Genomic DNA, 24,153 nt, shown 5'->3' with positions numbered 1-24,153 from the left:
TTCCTCTCGCCACCTTTCATCATCCATCATCCAGGAACTAAATAACAACGATCCTCCAAAATGCCAACCCTCCAAACAAAATCCCACACCCTCCACTACTCCGACACCCACCCCGCCTCGCCAACATCCCTACCAACCCTAATTTTCACCCACGGCCTCGGCTCAAGCCAGAACTACTATTTTCCGCTGCTACCCTCCCTATCCGCTTACCGGTGCATCACACTCGACACAACGGGCTCCGCGCGCTCGCCCGTCGTCCCCAATGATAATGTCTCCATAGTTGGCATCGCGGAGGATGTCATTGGTGCAATGGATGCGCTGAAGATTCCTGCCGCTGTCGTGGTCGGCCATTCGATGGGTGGACTGGTGGTCACCGAGCTGGGTGCGAGGTACCCGGATCGTGTGCTCGGTGTGGTGGCTATTGGGCCGACGCATCCGAGTGAGACGTTGGGTAGTGTTATGGGGAAGAGGGCGGAGGCTGTTTCGGAGGGTGAGCTTTTCCTTTCCTCATCGTCTTCTTCCTCCTTGAAATATACATGTGCTAACAAGGGAATAGGAGGAATGGAACCAATGGCAAACACCATCCCCACCGCCGCCGTCGGCTCGCAGAGCACCCCGTTGCAACGCGCTTTCATCCGCGAATTAATCCTCGGCCAACAACCAGCCGGATACGCCGCGCTATGTCGCGCCATTGCCTCCGCCCCGACACCAGACTACGCTGCTGTGCGGGCGCCGTTCCTGTTGATTGCCGGCGAGGAGGATAAGAGTGCCTCCATGGAGGGGTGCAGGCATATCTACGAGCATGTGTCTAGCAAGCGGAAGCAGATGGAGGTTCTTAAGGGCGTGGGGCATTGGCATTGTATTGAGGCGCCTGAGGAGGTGGGGGGCTTGATTGCGAGGTTTGCGGGGGAGGTGGCGGTTTGGAGGGGTGAGGATCAGGGGGATGTTTAGAGGTCTATCTGGGTTGGTCTGTGAGGAATGAGTTTATTTACTGACCGGAACTGTTTATTGCATGGAGTATAGCGGAGATGAAGGAAGGATCTCATCAGCTAGATCCTATTCAATATCAAATAAGGAAGAAAAACTATATCAAAAAAAAACGCTATTGTCAAGACAACATGGAATAACCCCAGATAAACCTTGAACTATGCACTACCATTCGCCACCAATTTAACATCATACTCGAGCTCCAGTGCAGCTTGCGGATCCCCCGTGCGCGGCACAAAGTCCACGACCAGGGAATCCTTGACCGCGAAGACGGAGTCGTTGTCCAAGTACGTGTCCCTGCGGTCAAAGATTTGCGTTGTGAGAGGGCGGTAGCCGGAGTAGGTGGCCTGGGGATGTCAATGTGAGCATGTCATACAACAAGGTGGAGAGAAAGAAGGAGGGAGGGCGCATACAATAATGTGAATGTGAGCTGGTCGGAAGGGATGACGGTCCATTAGCTCGAGGAGCTTGCCCGCGGGTCCTAAAGAATCTGTCAGTATACACCCAACCCAGTATAAATATGAGAAGGAGAGGAAATAGGCATACCATCATCAGGAACCGGATACGGCGTCGGCCGCAAACAATAAAACCCATATCTCCCCTGCTCATCCGTGCGAAACTTGCCACGCAGATTAAACTCCTCCTGCTCGGAGTCTTGCTGCTCATACAACCCATTCGTCGACGCCTGCCACACCTCAACCGTCGCGCCAACGAGCGGCTTCTTGCTCGTGAAATCGACGACCTGTCCATGCATGTACGCCATCTCGCCATCGCCCGGCTTCGTCTTCACGATATCCTCGCCGTTCTCGCGCCAGGGTGTGTCGGCGCGGAAGAACGGGCCCAGGATGGCGGTTGCGGTGGGCGCGTCCTTGGCTTCGTCGGCGAGGGTGAATGTGATTTCGTCGACGAGGCTTTTGGTCCCATGTCAGCTCATCATCTATACAACACGTAACAAGTATAAATGTTTTCGTTGTACAGGGACGGGGGAAGCCCACCTCTCCAACCCGATCACGTCACAAACCAGCTGTCCCTCATTCCGCTTATCGTCGCTCATCTGCCCGGCCCAGTTCAGCATCTTCACGCCGGCCATCCACTCGTCCACCGTGAGCTCGTTCTCGCGCGCAAAGTCGTGCACGTGCTTGATCAGCCCGGTCATCAGCTGGCGCATGCGCGGCGAGGTCTTCGGGCCCATCGCGTTGATGACATTGTCGGTGAATTTGGGGTCGAAGCGGTGCGTCGCCATTTTGTGGAATATTTAGTTCGGTGGTGGTGGCCGTAGTTACTTCGAACGAGTATACAGGTGCAACGTGTCGGTGGCAGCTTTATATTTCTGATGATATGATCCGTCGGAATCCCGTCTATTTTGTAGGTAGCAAGCAGCACGGTTTCCACGGTTATTCTTCTGCTTCTCTGGCCCTGCTAGAAATCCCCGCATGGGAAATCGGATCGGGCGGCTGCAGCTTCGGATGTGGTCCGTATCCGACGCGGGGGTCGGATGTGACTAACCAATTAATCATTCGATCTATACGCGAGGTAACTGGTTAACTATATTGGGATGGTTTGTCGAATATGAAAATGACTGTATTGGCTAGTCAAGAGCCTATAGTGCTTTTTGATCTAGTGGTATAGCATTCTTGACATGGTTTACAGGATGGATCGAAATCAGTTTCACCACTTTTGCATCGAAAGGACCCCACACAGGATCAGAATGCTCGATGTGAGTTGCCAGCCAATCTTAGCCATTCACTTGCTTTAGCGCCGTGGAGGTCACCTGATGGTGATGAATGTGCCTCTGTTTCAGCTGACAGTCAGATAACAACCCCTCGCATGAAATACAAAGGAGGTACAGTTATTTGATAATGGCATCAGTATCATTCGGTGACATCAACCATGGGCTCCAGATTGGAGATAACTATGGCTCGATCAACGCAGAATTCCATCTGCCTCCAGGTCAGTCAGGAACCAGACCAGGTGGGAGTCAACTGACTAACCACCGCGTAGAGCGACCGGAAACTCCACCCAGCCCTCTGTCGACTATCCCATTCACGCGTGATCCGGACTTTGTCAATCGCGACGCGATCCTTAATCGGATTCGCGAGAAAAGCTCAGTCTCAGGGTCGAGGATAGCGCTCATCGGCCTCGGCGGTGTCGGGTGAGTGTAGAGTGACCAGTGCATGGCTTATTGCTCACAACTCAAAGGAAATCGCAACTTGCCATCGAATACACCTACCAGCTCCGATCCCAGTCGCCGGCGACATGGGCGTTCTGGATCCATGCGAGTAATGAAGCCCGGTTCGAGCAAAGTTTCCGGGACGTCGCGGATCAGGTTAAAATTCCGGATCGTCAGCATCCTAGAGTAAACATATTTCAACTAGTCGAGAACTGGCTCCGGAACGAGAAGACAGGGAATTGGATTTGCGTCCTTGATAACGTGGATAACGATCAGCTTCTTTGCTCGTTTCCGACGGCAGGCAATCGAGATCTAGTAGGAGGCCCCAAGAACGCCTCTACAAAACCACTACTGGAATACATTCCTAGAAGCCGAAATGGGTCTATCATCATCACAAGTCGGACCCGAGAGGTTGCATTGAAGATGGTCCATCACAACGACCTTATTGAAGTTAAACCTATGGAAAGGTCTGAAGCGCTGGAGCTTCTCCAAAGAAAGATTGACCAATCAGGAGAAAGCCAAGAGAGTCAACAATTAGTGGACGCGTTAGAGTTCATACCGCTAGCTATCGTACAGGCTGCTAGCTATATACGAAGCCGGGCGCCTCGCTATTCGGTATCAAAATACCTAAGTGATTTCCAAGGGAGTGACCGTGAAGCAACAAATCTTCTGAAAAAGGAGGCGGGTCACCTCTACCGGGACTGGGAAGCAAAGAATTCAATTCTAGTGACATGGCAATTATCATTCGATTATATACGCCAAACAAAGCCATCTGCAGCGGGGTTACTTTCTCTCATGAGCCTATTCGATCGGCAAGGGATACCAGAGAACCTTATCCGGCATCAACCTAAGGACAACTACACATCAATTCCAGAGCTTCTAAGTGATTCTAGTGACGAGGAGACATCTGAATCTGACATAGGGCCCGATTTTGAAGACGACGTCACAACACTAAGGGATTATTCTTTTATATCTCTTAGTGAGAACGGTACATTTTTCACAATGCATCGGCTTGTGCAATTAACTACGCGCGCGTGGCTGAAATCTCATGGACAAATAGACGAATGGAGAGAGAAGTTCATAGGTCATTTGTATCAAGAGTTTCCCAACAGCCGATATGAAATTTGGGAGAAATGCCGTCCGCTCTTCCCTCATGTTCGATCAGCGATGTCTCAACGGCCGAAATCACACGAGTCATTGTTAAAATGGGCCACACTCCTCTATAGAGGTGCGCGGTATGGGATACAAAGCGGTAATATCGCAGAACCTAGGGAAATGGCATCAAAATCAAGGAACCAGAGGGTGAAATCATTAGGTATAGAAGACAGAGAAGCCCTTGCAAGCACAGAAATCTTGGCAACGGCATACCTGGCCGAGGGCCAGTGGGAGGAGGCAGAGAAGCTCTGTATGCAGGTGATAGAGATTCTTAAGACGAAGTATTGGGAGCAGCATTATCTACACCCGGACATGCTAACGAGCATGGCTAACCTAGCGTTGATATACCAGAGCCAGGGTCGATGGGAGGAGGCAGAGAAGCTCTTTGTGCAGGTGATAGAGACTATCAAGACAAATTTGGGCGGGGAGCACCCTAGCATGCTAGCATGCATGGCCAACCTAGCGTTGACGTATATGAAGCAGGGCCAATGGAATAGGGCCGAGGGGCTCTTTGTGCAGGTGATAGAGACTTCTAAGACAAAATTTGGCGGGGAGCATCCTAACACGCTAACGAGTTTGGGAAATCTGGCGTCGACCTATATAAGCCAGGGCCGATTAGTGGAGGCCCAGAAGCTCTTTGTGCAGATTATGAATACCCATAAGACGACGCTTGGCGAGGATCATCCTAATACACTAACGAGCATAAACAACCTAGCGTCTACCTACATAGGCCAGGGCCAATGGAATGAGGCTGAGAAGCTTAACATGCAAGTGATAAAAGCTCGCAAGAAGAAGCTTAGTGAGGATCACCCTGACTCGCTAGCAAGCATGAACAACCTAGCATCGACGTATATGCACCAGGGCCAATGGGAGAAGGCTGAGAAGCTTCATATGCAAGTGGCAGAGACTCGCAAGAAGAAGCTTGGCGAGAATCATCCTGATACACTTTCGAGCATGGCAAACCTAGCATCGACGTATACGAACCGAGGCCGGTGGGAGGAGGCTGAGAAACTCAATATGCAAGTGATGGAAGCTCGCAAGACAATACTTGGCGAGGATCACCCTAACACGCTAACGAGCGTGACCAACCTGGCATCGACATACTGGAGCCAGGGCCAATGGGAAGAGGCTAAGAAGCTCTTTGTGCAGGTGATGGAGACTCGCAAGACGAAGTACGGCGAGGACCATCCAGCCACGCTAATGAGTATGACCAATGTTGCTCTTACCTGGAAATCTTTGGGCCAGGATGAAGACGCTCTTGATTTACTACGAACTTGCTTAGTCAAGCAGACACAAACTCTAGGGCCTGACCATCCTCATACGTTCGCGACTTCTGCAACTTTGCTGGAATGGGCAACTGAGAGGTTGAACGCAGGTGCATAGACAAACCAAGCTCTGAACACAATACAATGTCTTTAGATAGCTCGTTCTAATCTATACCATAATTCGCTGGAATAACCTATGGTAGCAGACTTGGTGTAGAAGACCCAAAGTTCGTGCTCTGATCACCTCTGGCTTTTACTAGGTAAAACTCGCCTGATACGAACGTTTCGTTCAAGAGGGTGGAGGCTGATGGTTGTGGAAAGTTGGATTGAAGTAGGCTAAAAACGAAGAGATGCCTATGTTTTTATTGTAACTGCATTTCTAGTAAATTACGTGGTCCCTACTACGCGATTTACTAATAACTCATTTCAAAATGATACAAGAGCTACTTCAAAGATAGACTGGCGCCTTTCACAGAAGGGTATTATTCACTAACTGTTTATTACCGCCTCCTCAAATTCGCAGGTAACTCCCTCACCACCTTCCCCCCTTCCCAAAGCTTGCCCAATCCCATCTTCCGCTCCACAACCACATCCACAAACTCCAGCGGTACAATCTGCTGCCCATTCACTGACACGCCCTCGCTCAGAATCACCCTGTTCTCGCTCCTCCAGAATGGAACTCCGGCGGCTAGCGCTTTGCGGAGGTTGATGTAGATGAGGACCTGTGCGTCGCGCCTCATTCCGGAGATTACTTGTCCTTCTTTATCTTTTTCTTCATTTTTTGCTGTGGCTTGGTCTTTCTGACCGTCGTCTTTTTGATCTTCTTGGTCCTTCGGAGGATGTACCATCCCATCTTTATGATCCAAAAGCACATCATCAAGCTGGGGCCCTGTAGCGAAATGCACATGATTCCTCTTCATGCAGCGCAACCCCCCGGACTGAAGGATCAAGTGCCACGCAGCGTGGAAAGTGCCATGCACCACGGTAGTCGGTAATTTAGACTCGTCATCTAGAGAAAGCGGCTCGAGGAAGGAAGCTGCCTCCACGCTTTTGATGCTGTGGCCTTGCGTGGCGCGGATGAGGAAGTGCGAGGGGTCGGTGTCTGTCACGGAGAGCGCGGCGGCTGTGGTGCTTTGTTGCGCTTCGGTGGTTAATGAGGCGGAGTCGAGGATTGAGGGTGTTGGTCCGTGTGTTGCTTCTTCTTTTGCGATATTGCCATTGTCATCTGCTCCTGTGTCTGCTCCTCCGGGGATCGTGGTGGTGCTGCTCTCGGCGGAGGGAATGTGCAACAATGCGAAACGCTGCTTATCTGAAGAGGAAACGGCGTGACGGATCTCAGGGAAGGTGGTTTTGAGGGATTTGAGCTTGCGCCAGTTCAGCTGGAACCATCACCGAATTAGTAGACAGCTCTGCGCTCGAAGCAAAGGCAGGCTAGGTACACACCACGTCGGAGACATTGGCATACCCCTGCGCTGTCATCTTCACGCCCTCCTTCTCGGCCGCGTGGCGGAGGAGATGGCTCAGTGCTTTGGAGACTTGTACGTCGCGACTGGGGGGCTGGCGGGCCCGTTTGTCTCTTGGATTAGGCATTTTTTGGTGTTCCAGGTGTGAAGGGATTCGGTGGTGCGCGCTCTCTGTAGTGGGCAGACTTTCTGTCTGTCGGGGAGAAATGTGCGAGGATCAGAAATCTGTGACTCACTTTGAATCACCAGAGCGAAGCTACTAGGTCGGTGCCTGAGAAAGAAGTAGCTACAGTTGAAAAAAGGTTGACGGTGGGCGGCCGCGGGTGCCAAGACGGAGATTGACATCATTGGCTCCGATCTACAACGGAGAGAAACTGGGGGTATAAAGTACATCCAACGCACGCCAAATCAACAAGACAAGACAAGACAAGTCCACCATACAGTAATCATCGGTCGCAGATACAGCTGCACTCCGCCACCGGACACACCTTATGCCGCAGAAACCATTCTCGAGCGTGATGCGCATGGAACCCATGGTTGCAATGGATGCAAAACACCACAAACCTCCGCATCACTTGAGCCTCGCTGTTCTTGCGTGAGTTGTTGGGTTTAGCCTCTGCATCCGCCGCAATGCCCGCGCGAGACATCGGATCCGGCGCGCCCAGCCAGAGCGTGCACACGCCACACCGCGGCATATGTCTCCCGCAGCGCGGACAGACCGTCCCCGACATGGTCGAAGACCCGCCGAGCGGATTGCCCGCCGTCTGATGAACGGTTTCGGCTGTGGTGGCGGAGGGAGAGAGCCCCGATGAGGCGTCGTGCTGGGTTAGCGGGCGCGTGCAGTAGTTGCAGGTGAGGCTGACTTGCTGCGGCGGGGCGGGGATCAGCTTGCGGCCGTCGACGGTGACGGCGAAGTGGCGAGAGCCGACGTCGAACCGGGCGCGCTCGAGTTGGAGTTTCCAGGAGTTCATCTGCCGGCGGTATGTCTCGCGCCAGGCTTCGAATTGTGCGATGCTGGCGCGGTTGCTGACTAGTCGCGGCACGGTGTGACTCATGGCTAGCACGGGGGTTTGGACGTCGTTGAATTTGTCGATGTAGGACTGGAACAGACCCATGGCGAGATGGCCCAGACCAGTGAGCACTGCGCCCTCGATGTCGCCGTGGTGGATTGCTTCGGTCGTGGCGTCTTTGAGATACGCGGTGAGCTCGTCGTCGGGGAGCCAGCGGAGTGCCACTTCCACGCGGTACTTCAAGGGCAGCGTGGTCTCCTTGATGACTGCGTTCCAGTCGCCTTTGCTCACCAGAGCCAGGATCGCTCTTGAATACGGATCTGTGAGCTCCTTGGCAATCTCCGCGCATGTTTCTTCCCAGTCTGTATCGTTTTCTCCCTTCGCAGCTCCCGCGATCGCCATCGCGAGCAGCTTATGAGCTTGGGTGGGTTCGTGGCTGCGAAGACCTTGGTATGCGAGCTTGGGCTCGTCCTGGAAGACAGCTAATGCCGCTGCTTTGGTATGCTGATTGTCGGCAGAGAGATTCTTCACCAGTTCTTCCAAATCACGGTGTGTTTGAGTCGCGCCACACAGACGGAGACAGAGCCGACGATGTTCTGGGTAGGCGGTCTCGCAACCCTTTTGTTCGGAGAGATTCAACTGTCCCACCAGGGACACCACTGCCTCCTTTACACTCTTCGGGTCGTCGGCCTTGGTGCTGATGCGCCGTTTCTCAAAGCCTCGACCTGTTGTTATCAGCCTGGTGTCATCATTATCTGTAGCAAAGCAAAACATACCCAAGTCGTTGTTCCATACATTGCTCACACCAAGATAATTCAGGTCCAGGCCATTGACAACCATGGACATCCCGGATGAGTCTGTTCGCGCGCCTAAAATGAATATTAGACCCCGTCGCATGGATGATCTGCCAAAAACTCACGCTCGACCCAATCCCAAAAGTCCTGTAGCGCCGGATCATCCGCCAGAATTTGTTGGTTTTTCTCCTCGTCAAAAAGATACCCCTCTTTGCATCGGAATCGTGCAAGGGTAGACAAAGTGAGAGCCTCCTTCGCAGTTAAAAGAGTCCCAAGGGTCCCTAGTGATATCGCGCGCTCCCTACTCTCACGACTGGGGATAGGATCTGACCCGATCACTCTCGACGTAGATGATTGATCCGTCCTATACATCTTTGGGCTGGCAAGAACTCGTGATTTAATATTTTCAACCAGCTGGGAGACGGGAGAAATGTGTTCGGATAGAGGATGGATGGTTCGAATATCGGAATCACCAGATGAAACGCCACAGGCCAGGGCACCTTGTGATGATAGGTCGACAGGCGCACATGGTGGCCGGAGCGTTAGGATCTGCGCTTGTCCGTTGCCGTCCAATGCAACGGCGCTCGGCTGCGGGGAGATGTTAAGGTTCAGGAAATCAAACGACACGACTCTTTCCTTTTCTTCGCACCCACGGGAGGGATGGTCGAATGGAGAGCATACATCCCGCACGTATTTGGTGTACACCGGCTCCGGGTAGTTCCTGAAGGAACCCTGGCCTAAGGTATCATCAATCGAAGAACGGAACTCCTCAGACAAGTAATCCTTGGCGATATCGTAGGTCTTGAGATGCCCATTGCTCGCGAGAGCACCAAGACAGCCCCGGTTGGTCTTGGAGAAGCGCAAGCTCCAGATTGATGATTTGGCGGTGAACACATTCTTAAATTGCAACGCCGCCGTGGCTTGGCCCGTCTCCGGGCTACCGGAGGAAGTACCAATGGACGGCGATGCCAGGCGGGTTCCCACGCGTCGATCCCAGACGCATATGGTGCTTTCGTTGGACGTGGCGCAGGACGCGATGTAGTTCTCATCGAGCCAGTCAATGGCCAGATTGTGTACGCAGTGTGTGGGGAATTGGAGAGATGGGTTTCCAGGCCCCTCTAAAAACTTCTGATTAGCTGCGGTCGTAGAACAATCTCACGAGTAGCACACCTCTCAAGTCATAAATCCGAACGAATTGGCCCTTGACACCGGTTACCAAGGTATCCGGCTGATCCCTGAAGAACTTGATGCTGGTGATCGGCTCCGAGCTGGCCAGTTTCCTCAGCGGCTCGGCAAACCCTTTACTCCCACCAGTCAGACTGAGTCGCTGGTTCATATCCCAGATATTCAGACAAAAGTCGTTGCGGACGCGATCGAGTCCCGAGGCGACCAGACCGTGCGTGCTGAACGCGACGGCATTGCAGTAGCGCTGGTTGCGAACGGGAAACGAGAGAGACTCCTTGGAATTGCCATCCAGGCGCAGAATAGTTGCTTCTCCAGAAGACTGGCCAACGGCGATCAGGTCTTCATTGGAGGTCGACCAGTCGAATGCGCGGAAGAGCGGGACGTCGGTCAGTGTTGACAGCAACTCGTGCTGCAAGGCTCTCCCATTGAAGCCGGTGACCTTGCACAGCCGGAACGACTTGCCCGTGACATCAACAGACAGAAATCGCTGCTCTGCGGCCGACGAGGACGGCGACCAGCGAATGGCGGACTCCATGAGCTCTCGAGGGGTGTCGATGATGTTATCGTCGTTATCGTCGGGCCTGCGATCTGGGGATGCGTCGGCCCGATGGATGACCCGAGATCTTTTTTTTCTTCTTTGATTCAACGTTCCTCTTCGACGCAGCAACAATGTTCGGGACCAAACAACGCGACCCGCAAAAGCGAAAGAGCCGGCAGCTCGAGGAGGGTGAGGATGTGCTGCCTATGCGCAAGAAGCTGCACCGCAAGGCACCTAGCGAAGACGAAGAGGAAGACTCGGAGAGCACAGAACCCGCCTCCAAACCCAAGAACCAACCCGCACCACAAGAAAACAACTATCCCTCCGTCAACGACCTGAAAAGGCGCATCCGCGATGTGAAACGCCTCCTCAACAAGCCAGACTTGTCTGCCGATGCACGTGTCTTGCAGCAACGCGCGCTGGCAGGATACGAGCAGGATCTGGCGGAGGAGACGACCCGGCGACAGCGGTCGCAGATGATCAAAAAATACCACTTTGTGCGATTCCTTGGTATGTGTTGGTGTTCTGCCATGACTCTCATCCAGTGCTAATGACATTGCGGCTGCCAGATCGCAAAACCGCCACCAAGGAGCTCAACCGGCTGCAGCGCCGAGAAAAGGAGCCAGACCTAAATCCTAGTCAGAAGGAACGCCTTGCAAAAAAGATCCAGACTGCTCGGGTCAATCTCAACTATACCGTCTACTACCCTCTCACGGAGAAGTACATTTCTCTCTACCCGAAATCCAAAGACCAGAAATCTGGGGAAACGTCGGCAGATTCTGATCCTGCGACTGAGCCTGCAAGCAAAAGTGCAAAGCCTGCACTTTGGTCAGTGGTGGCCAAGTGCATGGAAGAGGATACCCTCGATCAGCTGCGCGATGGCAAGTTGAACATCAATGCCAATGGCGAACCGATTGAGATGAAGAAAGAAAAGCCCAAAGAGACTCTTCCATCAAGCAAAGAAAAACAGGCCTCTCGTCGGGGTGACCAAGAAGGAGGCAAGGGTCACAAAATGCAGAAGCAAGAACAGAGCCGGAAGATGCGCAAGGCGCCTCAGCCACCTGTAGAGGAGGATAGTGATGGAGGATTCTTCGAGGAGTGATGTTGTCCTGTCCTGTCTATTATCTTCATTGTCTAATATTGATATCCAATGCTAAACATACTAGTTCAACCTTGTATTCACCCAGGCTGGTTTTTTCTATCTAGTATCGATAGGGTTATCGAGTGGCCCAGGCTGCTGCTTTGTTGATATGGTTGTGTCTGATATTCTCCTGCCTTTTCGGTTATCCTCACCACCATCTTTCTCTTTCGTACAATCCCTAACAGCTCCCATTTCTCTTTCACACTCACCCACTCACGCGTGTTTTCTTTCATTTTGTCCCTATCAGTCTTTCTTGTATTGCTTTGTGAAACCCATTCATTCAAAATGAGCGACTTCAAAGACAATATCAAAAATGCGATGATGGCCTGCCCAGTCGAAGAAGCCGCAAACTTCACCGCACGACTGAAGACTCTCCGGCAGTCATGCATAACCAGCCTTTTGGAGCTTAGGCACTTCCCCGATGTGATTTGGCAGCCATCTGATGGCCCCGGAGAGAATCCTGCGAACGAAGTCGATCGGATCCAGCTAAAGCTCGTGATCCAAGTGGCCTGGCGTGACAACAAACCGACCTTCCCTCCCGTCAACACCCGACTGTCTGATGAACTGGTCTACCTGGCTGTCAAGTATGTTTCTGCCAAGGCGCGTGGTTCATACTGGCCCTACGACTTCACGGCTCAGGGCGACATCCGCACTACCCGTGTGCCGTCTGGCTCGCCGGTTGTTGTTTGGGCTCATGGCCTGCCGTTCTTCCCTGTTTACCGTGCTTACTACATCCTCACTGGCCGCGAGCATGCTCGATACATCGGCTGGAAACTGCGTGTCAAGGATTGGGGCGTGTGCAAGCATGCCCCTATCTGGTCCATCGGTGCGGTCCTTGCTCCCGCTTCTGCAGTGGCCCTGCCTCGCAACATCGATCGCCAGCTGCGACTCCACACACCTAACGTGTCAGAGCTGCCTTCGCCCTGGGAGAAGGACCTTCACCCCGATTTCATGTCTTCTCGGCACCACCTGTGTGCTGTCCTCCCCCGAGGTGCCGGTCATGCTTTTATCTTTCCGCTGTGCAAGTTTCAGGGCTACCATGTGAACTGTGGTCCGCTTTCGCAGGATGGTATTGGTACGGTCCAGATGAAGGAGTATTACTTTAAGAAGTGGGTCGACGGGTTTGACTTTCAGACTATGGCCGACAAGCCCTATGCCAATCAAGCTGCACCCTGGCCTCTTGGATATGAGATTGAACCAGAGCAAGGGGAGGATTCGCATGGTCCGTTCACGGGGCTAGGAGGAACTGTTGCAGACAGCACCGTTAAGAACGAAGACAATGAAGATGGCAACAGGCTTTCACAGGAGGAGGATGCAGTGAGCCCCCTGGTTAAGGAGGAGCTCAGTGACATGATTTGGGCTGCTACGGAACCCGAGCCAGAACAGGAGCAGAACATGTTGAACAGCAACGACGGCTACATCGCCCACGACATCGACAGCACACTCCAGCCTCATGTCTCGATTACCAAGCGTCGAGATTCGATGCCTTCATCTATCGCCAGCGCCAGGCCTCTTCCTTCTTCTTTTCCGTCTCCTTCTGCCCATCCTTGTCTTCCCGCTTCCTTCTTCACCTCTACCTCTTTGGCTCCCACCTTCTCTATCCACTCTCCTGTGGCAACTACCATCAATTTTCTCACTCAGCCCGTCGCTGTCCAGTCTGCTGACGACGACCACGAGATTTTCTCGTTCAGCGAATACATCAGCTTCCCGCCTGACAACGCGACTCCCGAGCTAACTCTCGAGGCTCCCGCTCCAGATACTGTGGATATGGGAAGCCAGATCAGTATCGAGTCTACCGACGGCGCCGGTGACCGTCGGTCCACGGTGATCAACACCCACGGTCTTATCCGCCTGCAGCTCGCCAATCCTGCCGCTCAGGTTGCCCTTCATGCCACCGTTCAGTTGCCCAACGTTGGTACCACCCCACAGGCCACTATCCACTTGCAGATCGGCCACGCCAGAGCTCTGGCTCTTGTTGCCGCTGCTCGGTCGGCCATCGCTGCTGCCAACATACAGCACGACGCCCATATCATTATCCAGGCCCCCTGTGGTGCCAATACCCATGCCAACGTGCAGGCCGCTACTCAAACCATCTCCCAGGTCCCTGCCCAGGTCCCTGCCCCGACTACCGCGCCGGCCACCGCTCAAGTCCCAGTCCCGGGCCAGGTCCCCTACCAGCCGCTGAATATCCAAGCCCCCAGCCTGCTCTACATGGACGAGCGCGCGATGAACATCAACTTCGGCATCATGTTCATGCACCACTACCCTGGCACCCACCAGATGTTCCGCAATATGATGCTAATCTACCACGGCGGAATTGCGAAGCACCGTGCCCATGATGCCGGTGACGCTAACAAGCAGTCGAGTGCGCACGCGCTGACCCTGCTGAACCTCGACATCAAGAACACACACGTCCGGATTCTGCACGAACTCGTCCGCTTCCGTCCCAAGGAGGTTGGCCACGCCATCATGGACTTCTATGACAAGACGGGCTTTCTCCAGACCGCGTACCCGGAGCTGTATCTTGAGCTGCCTCCGAACATCATCCTTCGGCCTGGCTTCTCGCTGGATGACCTGCCTATGGAGGATTTCTTCCTGTCCATCGTGGCTTCTGACCGGAATGTTTATGCTCAGGCGATTCTCCCCGCTCAGCCAGGTCTGATCTAATGCTCATCCGACGCTCACCTGATCTTGATCTCAAGATCGAGAGGCTTTCTTCTGTTGTTCATATTTCTTTCAATGTTTTGACTGACCGTCTGTACTTTTAGCTGGTTCCCTGGATTGTATCTAGGTTGTAGCCCTGTTGATAGTACTTGGATGGATTGTTAATTTCTTCTTCGCTGTATCATTTCCCGGGCAAACGAATAGTAGGACGACGTGAATGGTCGTGAGGATTAGAATGAACTAGAATATCTAGGACGGAGTCACCCTTCATATACGTTCGTCTACAAGACATTACGACAAAGGAGCCAAGAAAATGGTGGAGAACCCTGAAATATTTGCTTAAAGCCGTGGAGTCTATTCGTAAAAGTATTCGAGAAGGAGTGTCAAGTCACATGGCTATTCGCAGCTAATGTACTCTCAGAAGCAACCACCTTGCCTATAGAAACAAGCTCGTCGTTTTCAATAATAGAATCCCGCTTCTCCCCCATAGCCACCTGCAGCATACACGCCGCTAGGTGGTCAAGCATGATTGCATTGGACAGCTTGCCAACAAGCCAGTTCTGCAGAAAGGCCCCCTTTGGTTGCACGAACCCCGGCCTGGCGATGTAGATCTCAACCCCACCACGCCTTTCATTCTCACGACCGAGTTGGAGAAGAGCGTTCTCAAGCTCGCCTCTCATCTTCCGGTTTTCAGCAAGAACCCACAGGCGCCTATTTGGATCCTTTTCTGGGAGTGCGCCGCTCAGATAAACGAACTTGAAAGTGCCTTGTGGTGGCTTATGCTGATTTTCGGTGAAGAACGCCGCGAAAGTCCTGGCTGTCTCGATGGCGAAGTCGAAGTTGATCTTTCGATTCAATTCTGGTGGTCTAACCGGCACATTTGTGCCCAGGCAGTAGACGCACGCATCGGCGCCGGTAATTTCAGCGAGAACTTCAGGCGGGTAGTGTGTGAAGTCCTTAACTAAGATCGCTCGGAGTTTCGGGTGGGTAATGTCGAGCTCCCGTCGTGACAATGATATGATAGATGTTATTGAAGGATGAGCGAGGCATTGGCGGAGGACCTCACTGCCCACGTAGCCTGTACTTCCGGTAAGGATAATTTTCATGGTGCCTTAGAAAGGACCGAAACCAGCCGTCATTGTGCTTTTATTTAGCTCTTCTTACAGTTTCCATTACTTACTTATAGAAGTGCGAGATACCTTACAGTCCTAGTCGGGTGTAGCAAACGGGCCGGTCGATAGAGATAATGAATCGATTCGGGCCAAAGTTCCGCCGCTGGCCACCTGCACTGCAGTCCTAGTCGGTGTAACCGTTGGTCCGATCGAATGAATGCGGACGCTTTGGTCATGTGCCGTCGAATATTGACTGGTGGTTCTATTTGATTGGGTCTATTGCACTACAGTATAAAGTGAGGACGGGAAGCCTACTTGTAGCCTTTGCTTGTTTTCTGTGGATATACTTACTATTGGACTGGGCGTTGGAGACGATATCCACGACTAGGTGTAGAAACAAGATAAACATAAATCTCATATTGATCTGAGTGGTAAGGCATAAATGAAGAGTCGCATTCAGCAGCAGCCATTTCTGATCCCGACTAAAAATTCAAATTCAAACAGAATTGACCAAATTCAACTCAAAAGACAAACTCTGATAATATTCGCCGACAACCCCAACCACCCTCTACATATGCTAGTGAAGATGACCATTACCGTGACAAAAACAAATAGAAAAGGGGAGGGGACCCAAAAAAAATATCATAACTGCACTAACGTGGAGGGAGGGAAGTAGATAGTGAACAGCAAAGAATAAGAGAAGCACCCAGTCATGGGGATGATACTGTGTATTGTGTTGTGTATTGTGTGGAAGTAGCAGACAAAAGATGAAGATGAAGTAGGAAAGGAAAAGAAAAGATATGAAAATCAATTCTGAATTCAGTTCGGTTCGAGTTCTTAGGTAAAAGTAAAGGGAGTAGATGCTTCCATGCTTGAACGACAAAGGAAAAAAAAAAGGAAGAGAAGAAAGAAAAGGACAAAACAGAAAAAGAACAGAAATTCGGGTGGGGGGGAGATAATTCCATCGAGGAAAGTAGCAGCAAGAAAACTAGTTTCATTCTCATAGAGAAAGAGACCAGTTTTCGAAGGAGCTAGAGGAGATAGAGGACGGGAAGAAGAATAAAAAGACGTAATCGTTTGCAGCGTTTCTCGTAATCTTGAAAAGGTCGTGGATGTGTAGTGGGCCAGCCTTGGTGTGTGTGGCGTGGTGTTGCGCTGCAATGGTGTAGGTACTAGCGAGCCTGCGCTAGTAGATAAAATGATAGAGAGTTTGTTGAAGAATGTAGATGGGGGGCTGGAAAAGGTGGGAGAGACGAAACATCTGCTGGAGAGGAAGAAAGACGTAGACTCAAAAGAAGCCATCTTCCATCAAAGGCCCGAGGTGATGACTGGAGGCGACGGCCGGCATCAATCACATAACAATGCACCCACCACTCTGCGCCCTCCTCCTCCCAGTCAGCGCCGAAATGCCCCCAAAGCCATAAGCATCATCTCCCTCCTCTTCATCAGCATTATAAAGCCTCTCGGCCTCTCTCGCACGACGTCTCCTCCGTCTCGCACCCGCCCCCGCCGCGCCGGCCTCCTCAGTAGCCATCATATAATCAGCCCATTTGCGATCCAGCCGCCTCGCGGACGAGAGCTCGCCGCGCAGAACACGTTTCGTGTGCTCGTCCACAGTCATCTGCCACCCGTAGAAACATTTCAGCTGGATGATCTCGGCTGGGTATGTTGATGTTGGTTCGGGTGAGGGCGATGGTGAGAACGTAGGCGTGGAGGATGGCGTGACGAATGTCGTCGTGGTGGTCATGGGGGATACGGATCCGGATTCTGAGGCGGTTTGGGTGACGGTGACGATTGTTGGAGAAGAGACGGGTTTTCGCGCGCGAGGGATGTAAGCGTTGCTTGAGAGGACTTCTTTCACGCCGGCCCAGGTGACGTTGGCGCAGTCGAAGACCACGAGCCGCATGCCGACTTGTGGGATGTCTTCGCCGTAGCCGCGACGGCGTATGCGGAAGCTCGCTTCCATGAGGGTTAGGTCTGAGACGCGGGTGTTGTCCATTTCGACAGAGCGGATGCGCGGGCAGTTCTTCATTATTTGCAGCATGCCCGTGTCGCCGAGGTTTTCGCAGTAGCTGACGTTGAGGTGCTCGAGGGTTTGGCAACAGGGGGATTTAGCGAGCTCGAGGAGCGTGCTGTTGGTAAGGTTCTCGAGGTCTTCTAGTTCAATGTGAGACAGTTTGGGCGTGGTACGGATCACGTCCATGATCGAGGCGTCTGTCAGCTCGGAGCACTGGGATACTTGCAGCCCTTCAAGATCGGGGACGTTGTGGGCGAGACTCTTCAGCCCATCGTCTGTTAGGTCGGAGCAATGGTGCAGATCCAGATGTCGGAGTCGTCGAGGCGAGACGATGGGCGAGTCAGTCAGTACGTCGATGGTCGGGTTAGCGCCCTGAATGAGTGCCTTGAGGAACTGGTCGCTGAGATCGGTGCGGCTCATGATGAGCCGGTGGAGTGTATTGCGTTCAAACAGCTCTACGGCAAACTCTTCATCGTCGAAGCCCTGAATCTCGCTAGCCCGGAGATCCGTCAACCGCTCACAAGCCTGGATGACCCGTCGAAGCCCTTTGGTGTTCACATTGTTGCACCAGGAGACATTCAACGTTTCCAGCTGCGGGCATGACTGTGCAATGATCCGCATAGCGGAGTTCGTCACGCTGGACAGACCCGACACGTTGATGCATGCTAGACGAGGATTCCGCAGCAGGAAGTAGTGGATAGACGTCTTATCGATGCGACAGCCCTCCAACGAAAAGTTAACCACATTCCGACACAGATCCGAGAGCCGCTCCCCATCCGAGGACCACTTCTCTCGCAGCTGAACACACCCCCTCAGATTGAGGTCTCGCACAAACGGTCCGCCAGAGGTAATCAGCTTGACCAGAACATCACTCGGGATTTTCTGATAGTACTCCGTCGTGTCAACCTTGGACCACAGCTGGCCATCGTAACACATCTCATTCCACAACTTCGACACCGCAGAACAGCGCACAATCTCCCTAGGCGCGAGATACCGAAAGATCTCCATCTTCAGCTCACGCGGCATATCCCCCCAGAAATCAAGCAGTTTCGCCGGCTGCGACTCTGGGAGCACCGCAGAAGTAAAAGTCTCCCCGTCCACCGTCGTGCTCTCCGTCCACGGAGCCTCCCGCGATGTCGGCCTCAAATCAAACGGCATAGGCACCGAGCGCGGCTGCCCCGAAGCAGGCGAATCGGTGCCCACGAGCCGGATCCGCGGGTTCAGGCCATCCGCCGCTCCCATACCAGCCGAGCCCGAACAGCCCGGTGTCGCAGGACGAGGTTTCAATCCGCCATACAGCTGTGAGGAACTGCCGTTCGGCAGACAGGGCGAGTACGGAGAAGATGACAATGACACGCACGATAGCGAGGCCTTATTATCGTGCCGATAGCCCGTCGTGGACACAGACCGGCCCCGCCGGGTCAGCGTCGGGCTGGACGACATGCGTTGGAGATTCTGTAGCAGCTTCCGGCGACCCTTCAGCTTGGGCGGCTGTTCGAGCGGGATCTGGCCCGTCGACGAGATCGGACTGGCTGGGGAGATCTCGGGCGAGGGTGATGGTGAAGGTAGAGACGACAGCGCCGGTGCGATGTCGCCGGTTGCCCGGTCAGCCGCAGCCGGAGTAGCCATGCTGGTGGTGATATCGACGAATATAGTTTCGAGGAAATGTAGCGACACGGCGCACGCAGGAGAGCAGCGCAGGGCCTAAATGCACATAGTGATGCCAGACCACTTGCCGTCGAGCGAGTGAAAAGAACAATCCGAATCAGGGTGGAACAAAAGTGGGGGAGGGTTGACCAGGTATGTATGTATTCTCGGGCCCTCGCGGGCAGTCAAACCGTGGAAAAGGCCGGGCTGGACCAGCGGGATGGAGCACCAGTGACGTTTGACCGTGTCGATGTGCCGCGTGTAGGCTGAGAAAGAGAAGACAGGGGACGGAGCAAAGAAAGAAAAAAAGAGAGGGAGAGAAAGAGCCAAGAAAGAAAGGAAGAAGAATGCCAGCAAGTCCAGCGGATGAGTCTCGGGTCACGGACCAGTCGTAGTGATTCCCCTCGATTATTGTCTTATCTGCCCCACCACTCTATCCGTCCTTCATGGCCAACTAGCCTGACTGCCGTGTAAGACCGAGTGACTCGACCCGCTGACGACGCTCAGTCCACTCCCAACTGACTTGGGAAGAGAGAAGGCGACTCCACCACAGAACCAGGGCGTGATCAGCCTGGTTCTCGTTCCTGGCCTAACCAACTACATAACTCACCGGAGAAAAAACCACCACGATCAGTGATTATTATTGGACCGAATCTTTGGCCATGCTGACAGGAGTACAGATTCTTCGACCGGTCGGCATTTTTGCCTCGGACGGTCCCTACCGCACTCGGTCTCTGTGGCGCCACCGCCCACTCCCTTGCGGGGAAAATGGAGCGGAGCCGTGGATTGAGACACGGAGAATTGTATATCCAGCATAGGCGGCCCTTAGTGGAGGCGATCATTAGTACTCAAGTCGGTGAGTTAGTCCTAACGCTGTTAGCGCAATCGGGTCAGAGTGTGTGTCGGTCTCCACTCACAACGGCGATCGGCTAACTAAGTCTGCTTAGTCTACGTACGATGAACTGTGTACATCCACCGAGTTGCTTAGAAGAATCATATATATTCATGTGTACTACGAATTATTCATATGCGTGGTCTAGATGGAATGCAATGTAATTATCCCAGGAACAAAAAGAAAACAGAGGAGAAAAAGATTCCGGAAACATGTCGGTCATCGCATGCATATCTTCATCCGCCGTCGCGTTGAACCAGTCCTTGATACCCTCCCAATGTCCACTCCTTCCTTCTTCATAAGCAAAATCAACTTTGTGGGGTATCGTTGTGTGGTGTAGTGTGGTGTAGTGTGTTTAGTTAGTTCGGTCGTACAAAAAAAAAAGGCGTGGTATAAAAAGAAAGACAAGGGGTCATGTGCCCAGCATCCACGGATGTTCGAGCACCTCAGTAACGGTGAGCCGGTTGTCGACATCGCGGTCCAGCATCTTGCGGATCAAGTCGATGCATTCTTCCGAGAAAGGCAGGAAGGGTATGCGCAGCGGGTGGTCGAGGATTTCGTCGACGTTGTAGAACGGGTTCTCCTTGTAGACGATGGTATACAACAGAATCCCCAGAGCCCAGATATCCTGCTCCTTGCCGCGGTAGGATTTGCCCTGCAGGACTTCGGGGGCGGCGTAGTCTAATACAGAATTAGTATAGAGATAAATAATGGGCAGGAAGAAGGCTGACCGATCGTTCCCACGAACACGTCAAACGGCCCGTTCTTGATGTACGCCGCGCTGCCAAAGTCGATCAACTTGATCCGCCCTTCGCCGTCTAACACCACGTTCTCATCCTTGATATCCCGGTGCACTACCAGTGCTTTGGTGTGCAGGTGGTGGATCGCGCTGACAACCTGCTTGAAGATGTTGCGGCACTCGGACTCGTCCATGGTGGCCTTGAGCTCGATGTAATCGAACAAGTCCATTCCCGGCAGCCCGTGCGGGATCATCTCGATGTAGTAGTTGATGTCGTCCTCGAAGAAGCCCTCCATCTCCACGATATTCGGATGCTTCAGGCCTTCTGGCCGCAAAAAGTCCAACACGTGGATCTCCAACGGCACGGTCCCTAGACGGCGATCTCGAGTCCAGGTATCCACCAGAATCCGCTTCTTCGTGACGTACTTGAGCACCATCTTCTTGCTGGGTTGCTTCTTCAATCGTGCCAGCTTGACCTGCCCGTATGCACCTTGGCCCATCTCTTCCAAAATCACGTAGTCGTTGATTGTTCGTTTCAAGGGAGGCTCTTTCTTCGCACTGAGCAGATTCACCTCAGGGACTGGCTGGACAGACCGGTCGATCAGCGGTTCCGACGCGGCCTGCGTGAGTTGTTGGCTGAGCGTCGTGGTCGGGGCCTGGATTTCCACAGAAGGCGTGCTCGGTTCCGGAGACGGCGTATCAGAGGTCATCGGGGCCGGGAGATTCGCCGTAGAAACGGGGTTGGGAGAAGTCGGTTTGGACGTTGGCAGCGACGACGCCACGGAGAGATCCGTCGCAGCCCCAGCTCCATGAATATGTCGCGAATAGGTGACCCACAAGGCGTAGACCAGCTCCGTGACGGCAATGGTGTCGTCACTGTCGTCCGAGTCGCTGCTGAGATCGCTGAGTTTTGCGACCTGTTCCTTCGAGAAAAAGGTACCGCTCTTGACAACTCGCAGCTGGATATCTACAACAATGGTCGATCCATCCCGATGCTTGGCCAGCAGACCGCTAGGCTCCGTGAAGACAGACGCCGCATTGGATTTGCCATCACGCAGAATTGACAACGTCCGCGCGCGACGGAAGCTGTGTTCAGGAATCACGATACCGTCAACCAAGGGCACATCGTCCTCCTCAGTCAATATATCCAAAATCTCATCAAACCCTGGCACCAGTTCGGTGATATGCCGGCCCTCTGGACGGTCCTGGCCGAATAGTGCCGACGAGAACACAGAGTTGGAGCTGATCACATTCAAGCTCGCAGATGATAGCACCATCATGCCGGCAACGTGGGGGAAACTTGATACTTGGAGCGTGCGAGCCCCTTCTGCCTTGGTCACAGCAACAGGGATACACACACCGGCCGAAGTGTTTGCGGCAAAGTGCTTCAACTCGGTGATCTTAGCCAGTCCTTCCTCTACCGATCCTTCGAGGCACTCGGACGGTAACCGGGGCAGAAGCTCGGTGATCGACTGGTTCGGTTGAACGAATGACGAACCCCAAATCTTGTCGGCATCCCCATGGACATCCACCACATGCCAACTATCATCACAGCGTACAGAGGCAATGTTTTCCGTGATCTCTTCCAGCACCCAGATCAAGCCCCCGCGCTTCTCCATAACCCAGACACTGGCCGATCCCTTCGAGCCGTTCCGTTTCTGGATCGGAACCACATCGCCACACAACAAGACGCCGCGCGACTTATGGGCCGGATGGTTGGGGTTGCGAGCATTTCTCGTGCTGGATCCATACCCGTCATCCGTCTTGGAGCGTTGTGCTTTCTCCCGGGAGGACGGTTTGCTCAGCAACTGCGCAGTCACCCCGTTCCCGAGGTCCCTGAACTTGGGGTTGGCCCCGCGGGCATTGGATCTATCCGGCTGCTGCAGAGGTGCGCGGGCTGTGGCATCAGTGCTGGGATCACGGAGCTTGTCCTCGAGCCATTGCCGATGCTCTTTCTGTACGACCTCCAAAATACTGAGTCGGCGGACTTCAGACTGCATGACACCGAACACAAGACAGGAGAGATCGTTGGCGGCTAGAATAGTCCACGGTGCTTGGGCTTCGGTCCGGAAGACGGCCTGCGATACCGGGGTCCATTTGCTGCTGTGGGTATGCAAACAGGGTGTTGGGAATCCCAACCCCAGCCCATTCATCGATGAGCTGAGCGAGGCGAACGGGTCCGTGGAAGTGTATGGTTGTGCTAGAGTCTCCATCAGCTTGCTCTGGAGAGACGCAGTGCTGAGATCCGTGTATGTACGTTTTAAGCTTACGCGCCTGGACGAAGGGGCGCTTCTCAGGTCCATCCGCTGGGGCGGAATACGGTCACTGGGAAGAGGACTCAACAGCTGAGAGTTATCCGAGGCCTGCTGAGACCCGGAACTTGGCGGTTGTTGCCCATGAGTGGTGCTGGGCGAAGACGAGTCCGAGTGAAAAGCTTTGTCGAAGATGTTGTCGCCATTGATATCAGCCGGTCCGGTGGTAGGGCCTCGCACACGGTTGCCATTCTCGTCGTATTCCAGGACATTTGCTCGCGTCAACAGGTCCATCATACCCTGGATCTCCGAGTCGCCGCTGACTTGAGCCTGCGCATTGGCGATCCCGGGGTTGCTGGCCGCCCATCCCATCCGATCGCGCATGAAATCTATCGAGCGCTTCAGGATGTTATGCCGGCTGTGGATGAGTTCCTCTGATTGTTGTGCGAATGAGAAAGAATGCAACGATTCCAGCGGGAACCGATGGAGGTCCTCCAGATCTCCAAAGCTCTGGCTCATCGACATGCGGGCGGGGTGGGCTCGAGTCGACGAGCGCGAACGAGTCGATGCAGACGCGCGTTGGCCGGATACAGGAGCCAGCGACGAGGTGGACAGATTTGGTAGTGTCAGCACCCGAGAGGGCTGGTGCTGGCGGATTCGGTCCAGCCCGGATGGACCAAGGCCATGCTCGTTCTCGAATAATGGAGATCTGCAGACGCGAGATACAGGAGTCAGTATGTCTGGTTGTGGTTGTGGTTGCAGAATTTCCGACGACAGTACTGACCTGGAAAAAGGGTCATATTCGGAGGACGCGCTATCGAGCGACCTTCTCAAGGGCACGTCTGTCTGCAAGGACAGTCTTCGAAACGGAGACTGCGTCTCGGGTGACTCCGAGAGGGGCCCTAAGGGAGACGATAAAGGACTGGGATCGTCTGTGACTGATCAGCACGTCGTCATGGCGGGCCGGCAGATTGCCCATTCCACGGGCAGTGTGATCTCCTCGAGGCGTGATCGCAGCCACGCGCAAATCACGGACGACTGACTAACGCCGCAATATGAAACCAGACAAGGGGGGGGGCGCATGACTTACCATCCAGATTGTAGGCGGAGCCCATCCTCTTG

General features: G+C 53.5%; 10 protein-coding genes across 10 annotated transcripts; 4 read left to right on the top strand and 6 right to left on the bottom strand.

The window, feature by feature from the left end:
- Positions 1–60: 60 nt before the first annotated feature.
- On the top strand, positions 61–951 carry PFLUO_LOCUS4357 (uncharacterized protein; the record flags this gene model as incomplete). The annotated part of the gene is made up of 2 exons (XM_073781698.1): positions 61–490; positions 557–951. 2 exons carry the CDS (start codon positions 61–63, stop codon positions 949–951), a joined length of 825 nt encoding a protein of 274 aa, XP_073638427.1.
- Positions 952–1,145: 194 nt separating this feature from the next.
- PFLUO_LOCUS4356 (uncharacterized protein) lies at positions 1,146–2,230 on the bottom strand (the record flags this gene model as incomplete). Its single annotated transcript, XM_073781697.1, has 4 exons — positions 1,146–1,334; positions 1,401–1,468; positions 1,534–1,898; positions 1,983–2,230. 4 exons carry the CDS (start codon positions 2,228–2,230, stop codon positions 1,146–1,148), a joined length of 870 nt encoding a protein of 289 aa, XP_073638426.1.
- A 2,060-nt stretch (positions 2,231–4,290) lies between these two features.
- PFLUO_LOCUS4355 (uncharacterized protein) lies at positions 4,291–5,695 on the top strand (the record flags this gene model as incomplete). The annotated part of the gene is made up of 2 exons (XM_073781696.1): positions 4,291–4,295; positions 4,486–5,695. 2 exons carry the CDS (start codon positions 4,291–4,293, stop codon positions 5,693–5,695), a joined length of 1,215 nt encoding a protein of 404 aa, XP_073638425.1.
- A 382-nt stretch (positions 5,696–6,077) lies between these two features.
- Positions 6,078–7,167, bottom strand: PFLUO_LOCUS4354 (tRNA 2'-phosphotransferase; the record flags this gene model as incomplete). The annotated part of the gene is made up of 2 exons (XM_073781695.1): positions 6,078–6,956; positions 7,021–7,167. The coding sequence occupies 2 exons, from the start codon at positions 7,165–7,167 to the stop codon at positions 6,078–6,080; spliced, it is 1,026 nt and encodes a 341-aa protein (XP_073638424.1).
- Positions 7,168–7,486: 319 nt separating this feature from the next.
- On the bottom strand, positions 7,487–10,564 carry PFLUO_LOCUS4353 (uncharacterized protein; the record flags this gene model as incomplete). The annotated part of the gene is made up of 4 exons (XM_073781694.1): positions 7,487–8,775; positions 8,827–8,919; positions 8,970–9,962; positions 10,015–10,564. The coding sequence occupies 4 exons, from the start codon at positions 10,562–10,564 to the stop codon at positions 7,487–7,489; spliced, it is 2,925 nt and encodes a 974-aa protein (XP_073638423.1).
- Positions 10,565–10,698: 134 nt separating this feature from the next.
- Positions 10,699–11,669, top strand: PFLUO_LOCUS4352 (18S rRNA maturation protein; the record flags this gene model as incomplete). The annotated part of the gene is made up of 2 exons (XM_073781693.1): positions 10,699–11,077; positions 11,137–11,669. The coding sequence occupies 2 exons, from the start codon at positions 10,699–10,701 to the stop codon at positions 11,667–11,669; spliced, it is 912 nt and encodes a 303-aa protein (XP_073638422.1).
- Positions 11,670–11,993: 324 nt separating this feature from the next.
- On the top strand, positions 11,994–14,375 carry PFLUO_LOCUS4351 (uncharacterized protein; the record flags this gene model as incomplete). Its single annotated transcript, XM_073781692.1, has 1 exon — positions 11,994–14,375. One exon carries the CDS (start codon positions 11,994–11,996, stop codon positions 14,373–14,375), a length of 2,382 nt encoding a protein of 793 aa, XP_073638421.1.
- Positions 14,376–14,755: 380 nt separating this feature from the next.
- On the bottom strand, positions 14,756–15,478 carry PFLUO_LOCUS4350 (uncharacterized protein; the record flags this gene model as incomplete). Its single annotated transcript, XM_073781691.1, has 1 exon — positions 14,756–15,478. The coding sequence occupies one exon, from the start codon at positions 15,476–15,478 to the stop codon at positions 14,756–14,758; it is 723 nt and encodes a 240-aa protein (XP_073638420.1).
- A 1,357-nt stretch (positions 15,479–16,835) lies between these two features.
- On the bottom strand, positions 16,836–19,130 carry PFLUO_LOCUS4349 (uncharacterized protein; the record flags this gene model as incomplete). Its single annotated transcript, XM_073781690.1, has 1 exon — positions 16,836–19,130. One exon carries the CDS (start codon positions 19,128–19,130, stop codon positions 16,836–16,838), a length of 2,295 nt encoding a protein of 764 aa, XP_073638419.1.
- Positions 19,131–20,452: 1,322 nt separating this feature from the next.
- Positions 20,453–23,988, bottom strand: PFLUO_LOCUS4348 (serine/threonine protein kinase; the record flags this gene model as incomplete). The annotated part of the gene is made up of 3 exons (XM_073781688.1): positions 20,453–20,721; positions 20,772–23,740; positions 23,981–23,988. 3 exons carry the CDS (start codon positions 23,986–23,988, stop codon positions 20,453–20,455), a joined length of 3,246 nt encoding a protein of 1,081 aa, XP_073638418.1.
- Positions 23,989–24,153: the final 165 nt, after the last annotated feature.

The sequence above is a fragment of the Penicillium psychrofluorescens genome (assembly GCF_964197705.1).
Source record: "Penicillium psychrofluorescens genome assembly, chromosome: 3".
NCBI classification, from domain to species: domain Eukaryota; kingdom Fungi; phylum Ascomycota; class Eurotiomycetes; order Eurotiales; family Aspergillaceae; genus Penicillium; species Penicillium psychrofluorescens.
This window is presented reverse-complemented; position numbering and strand designations above follow the sequence as displayed.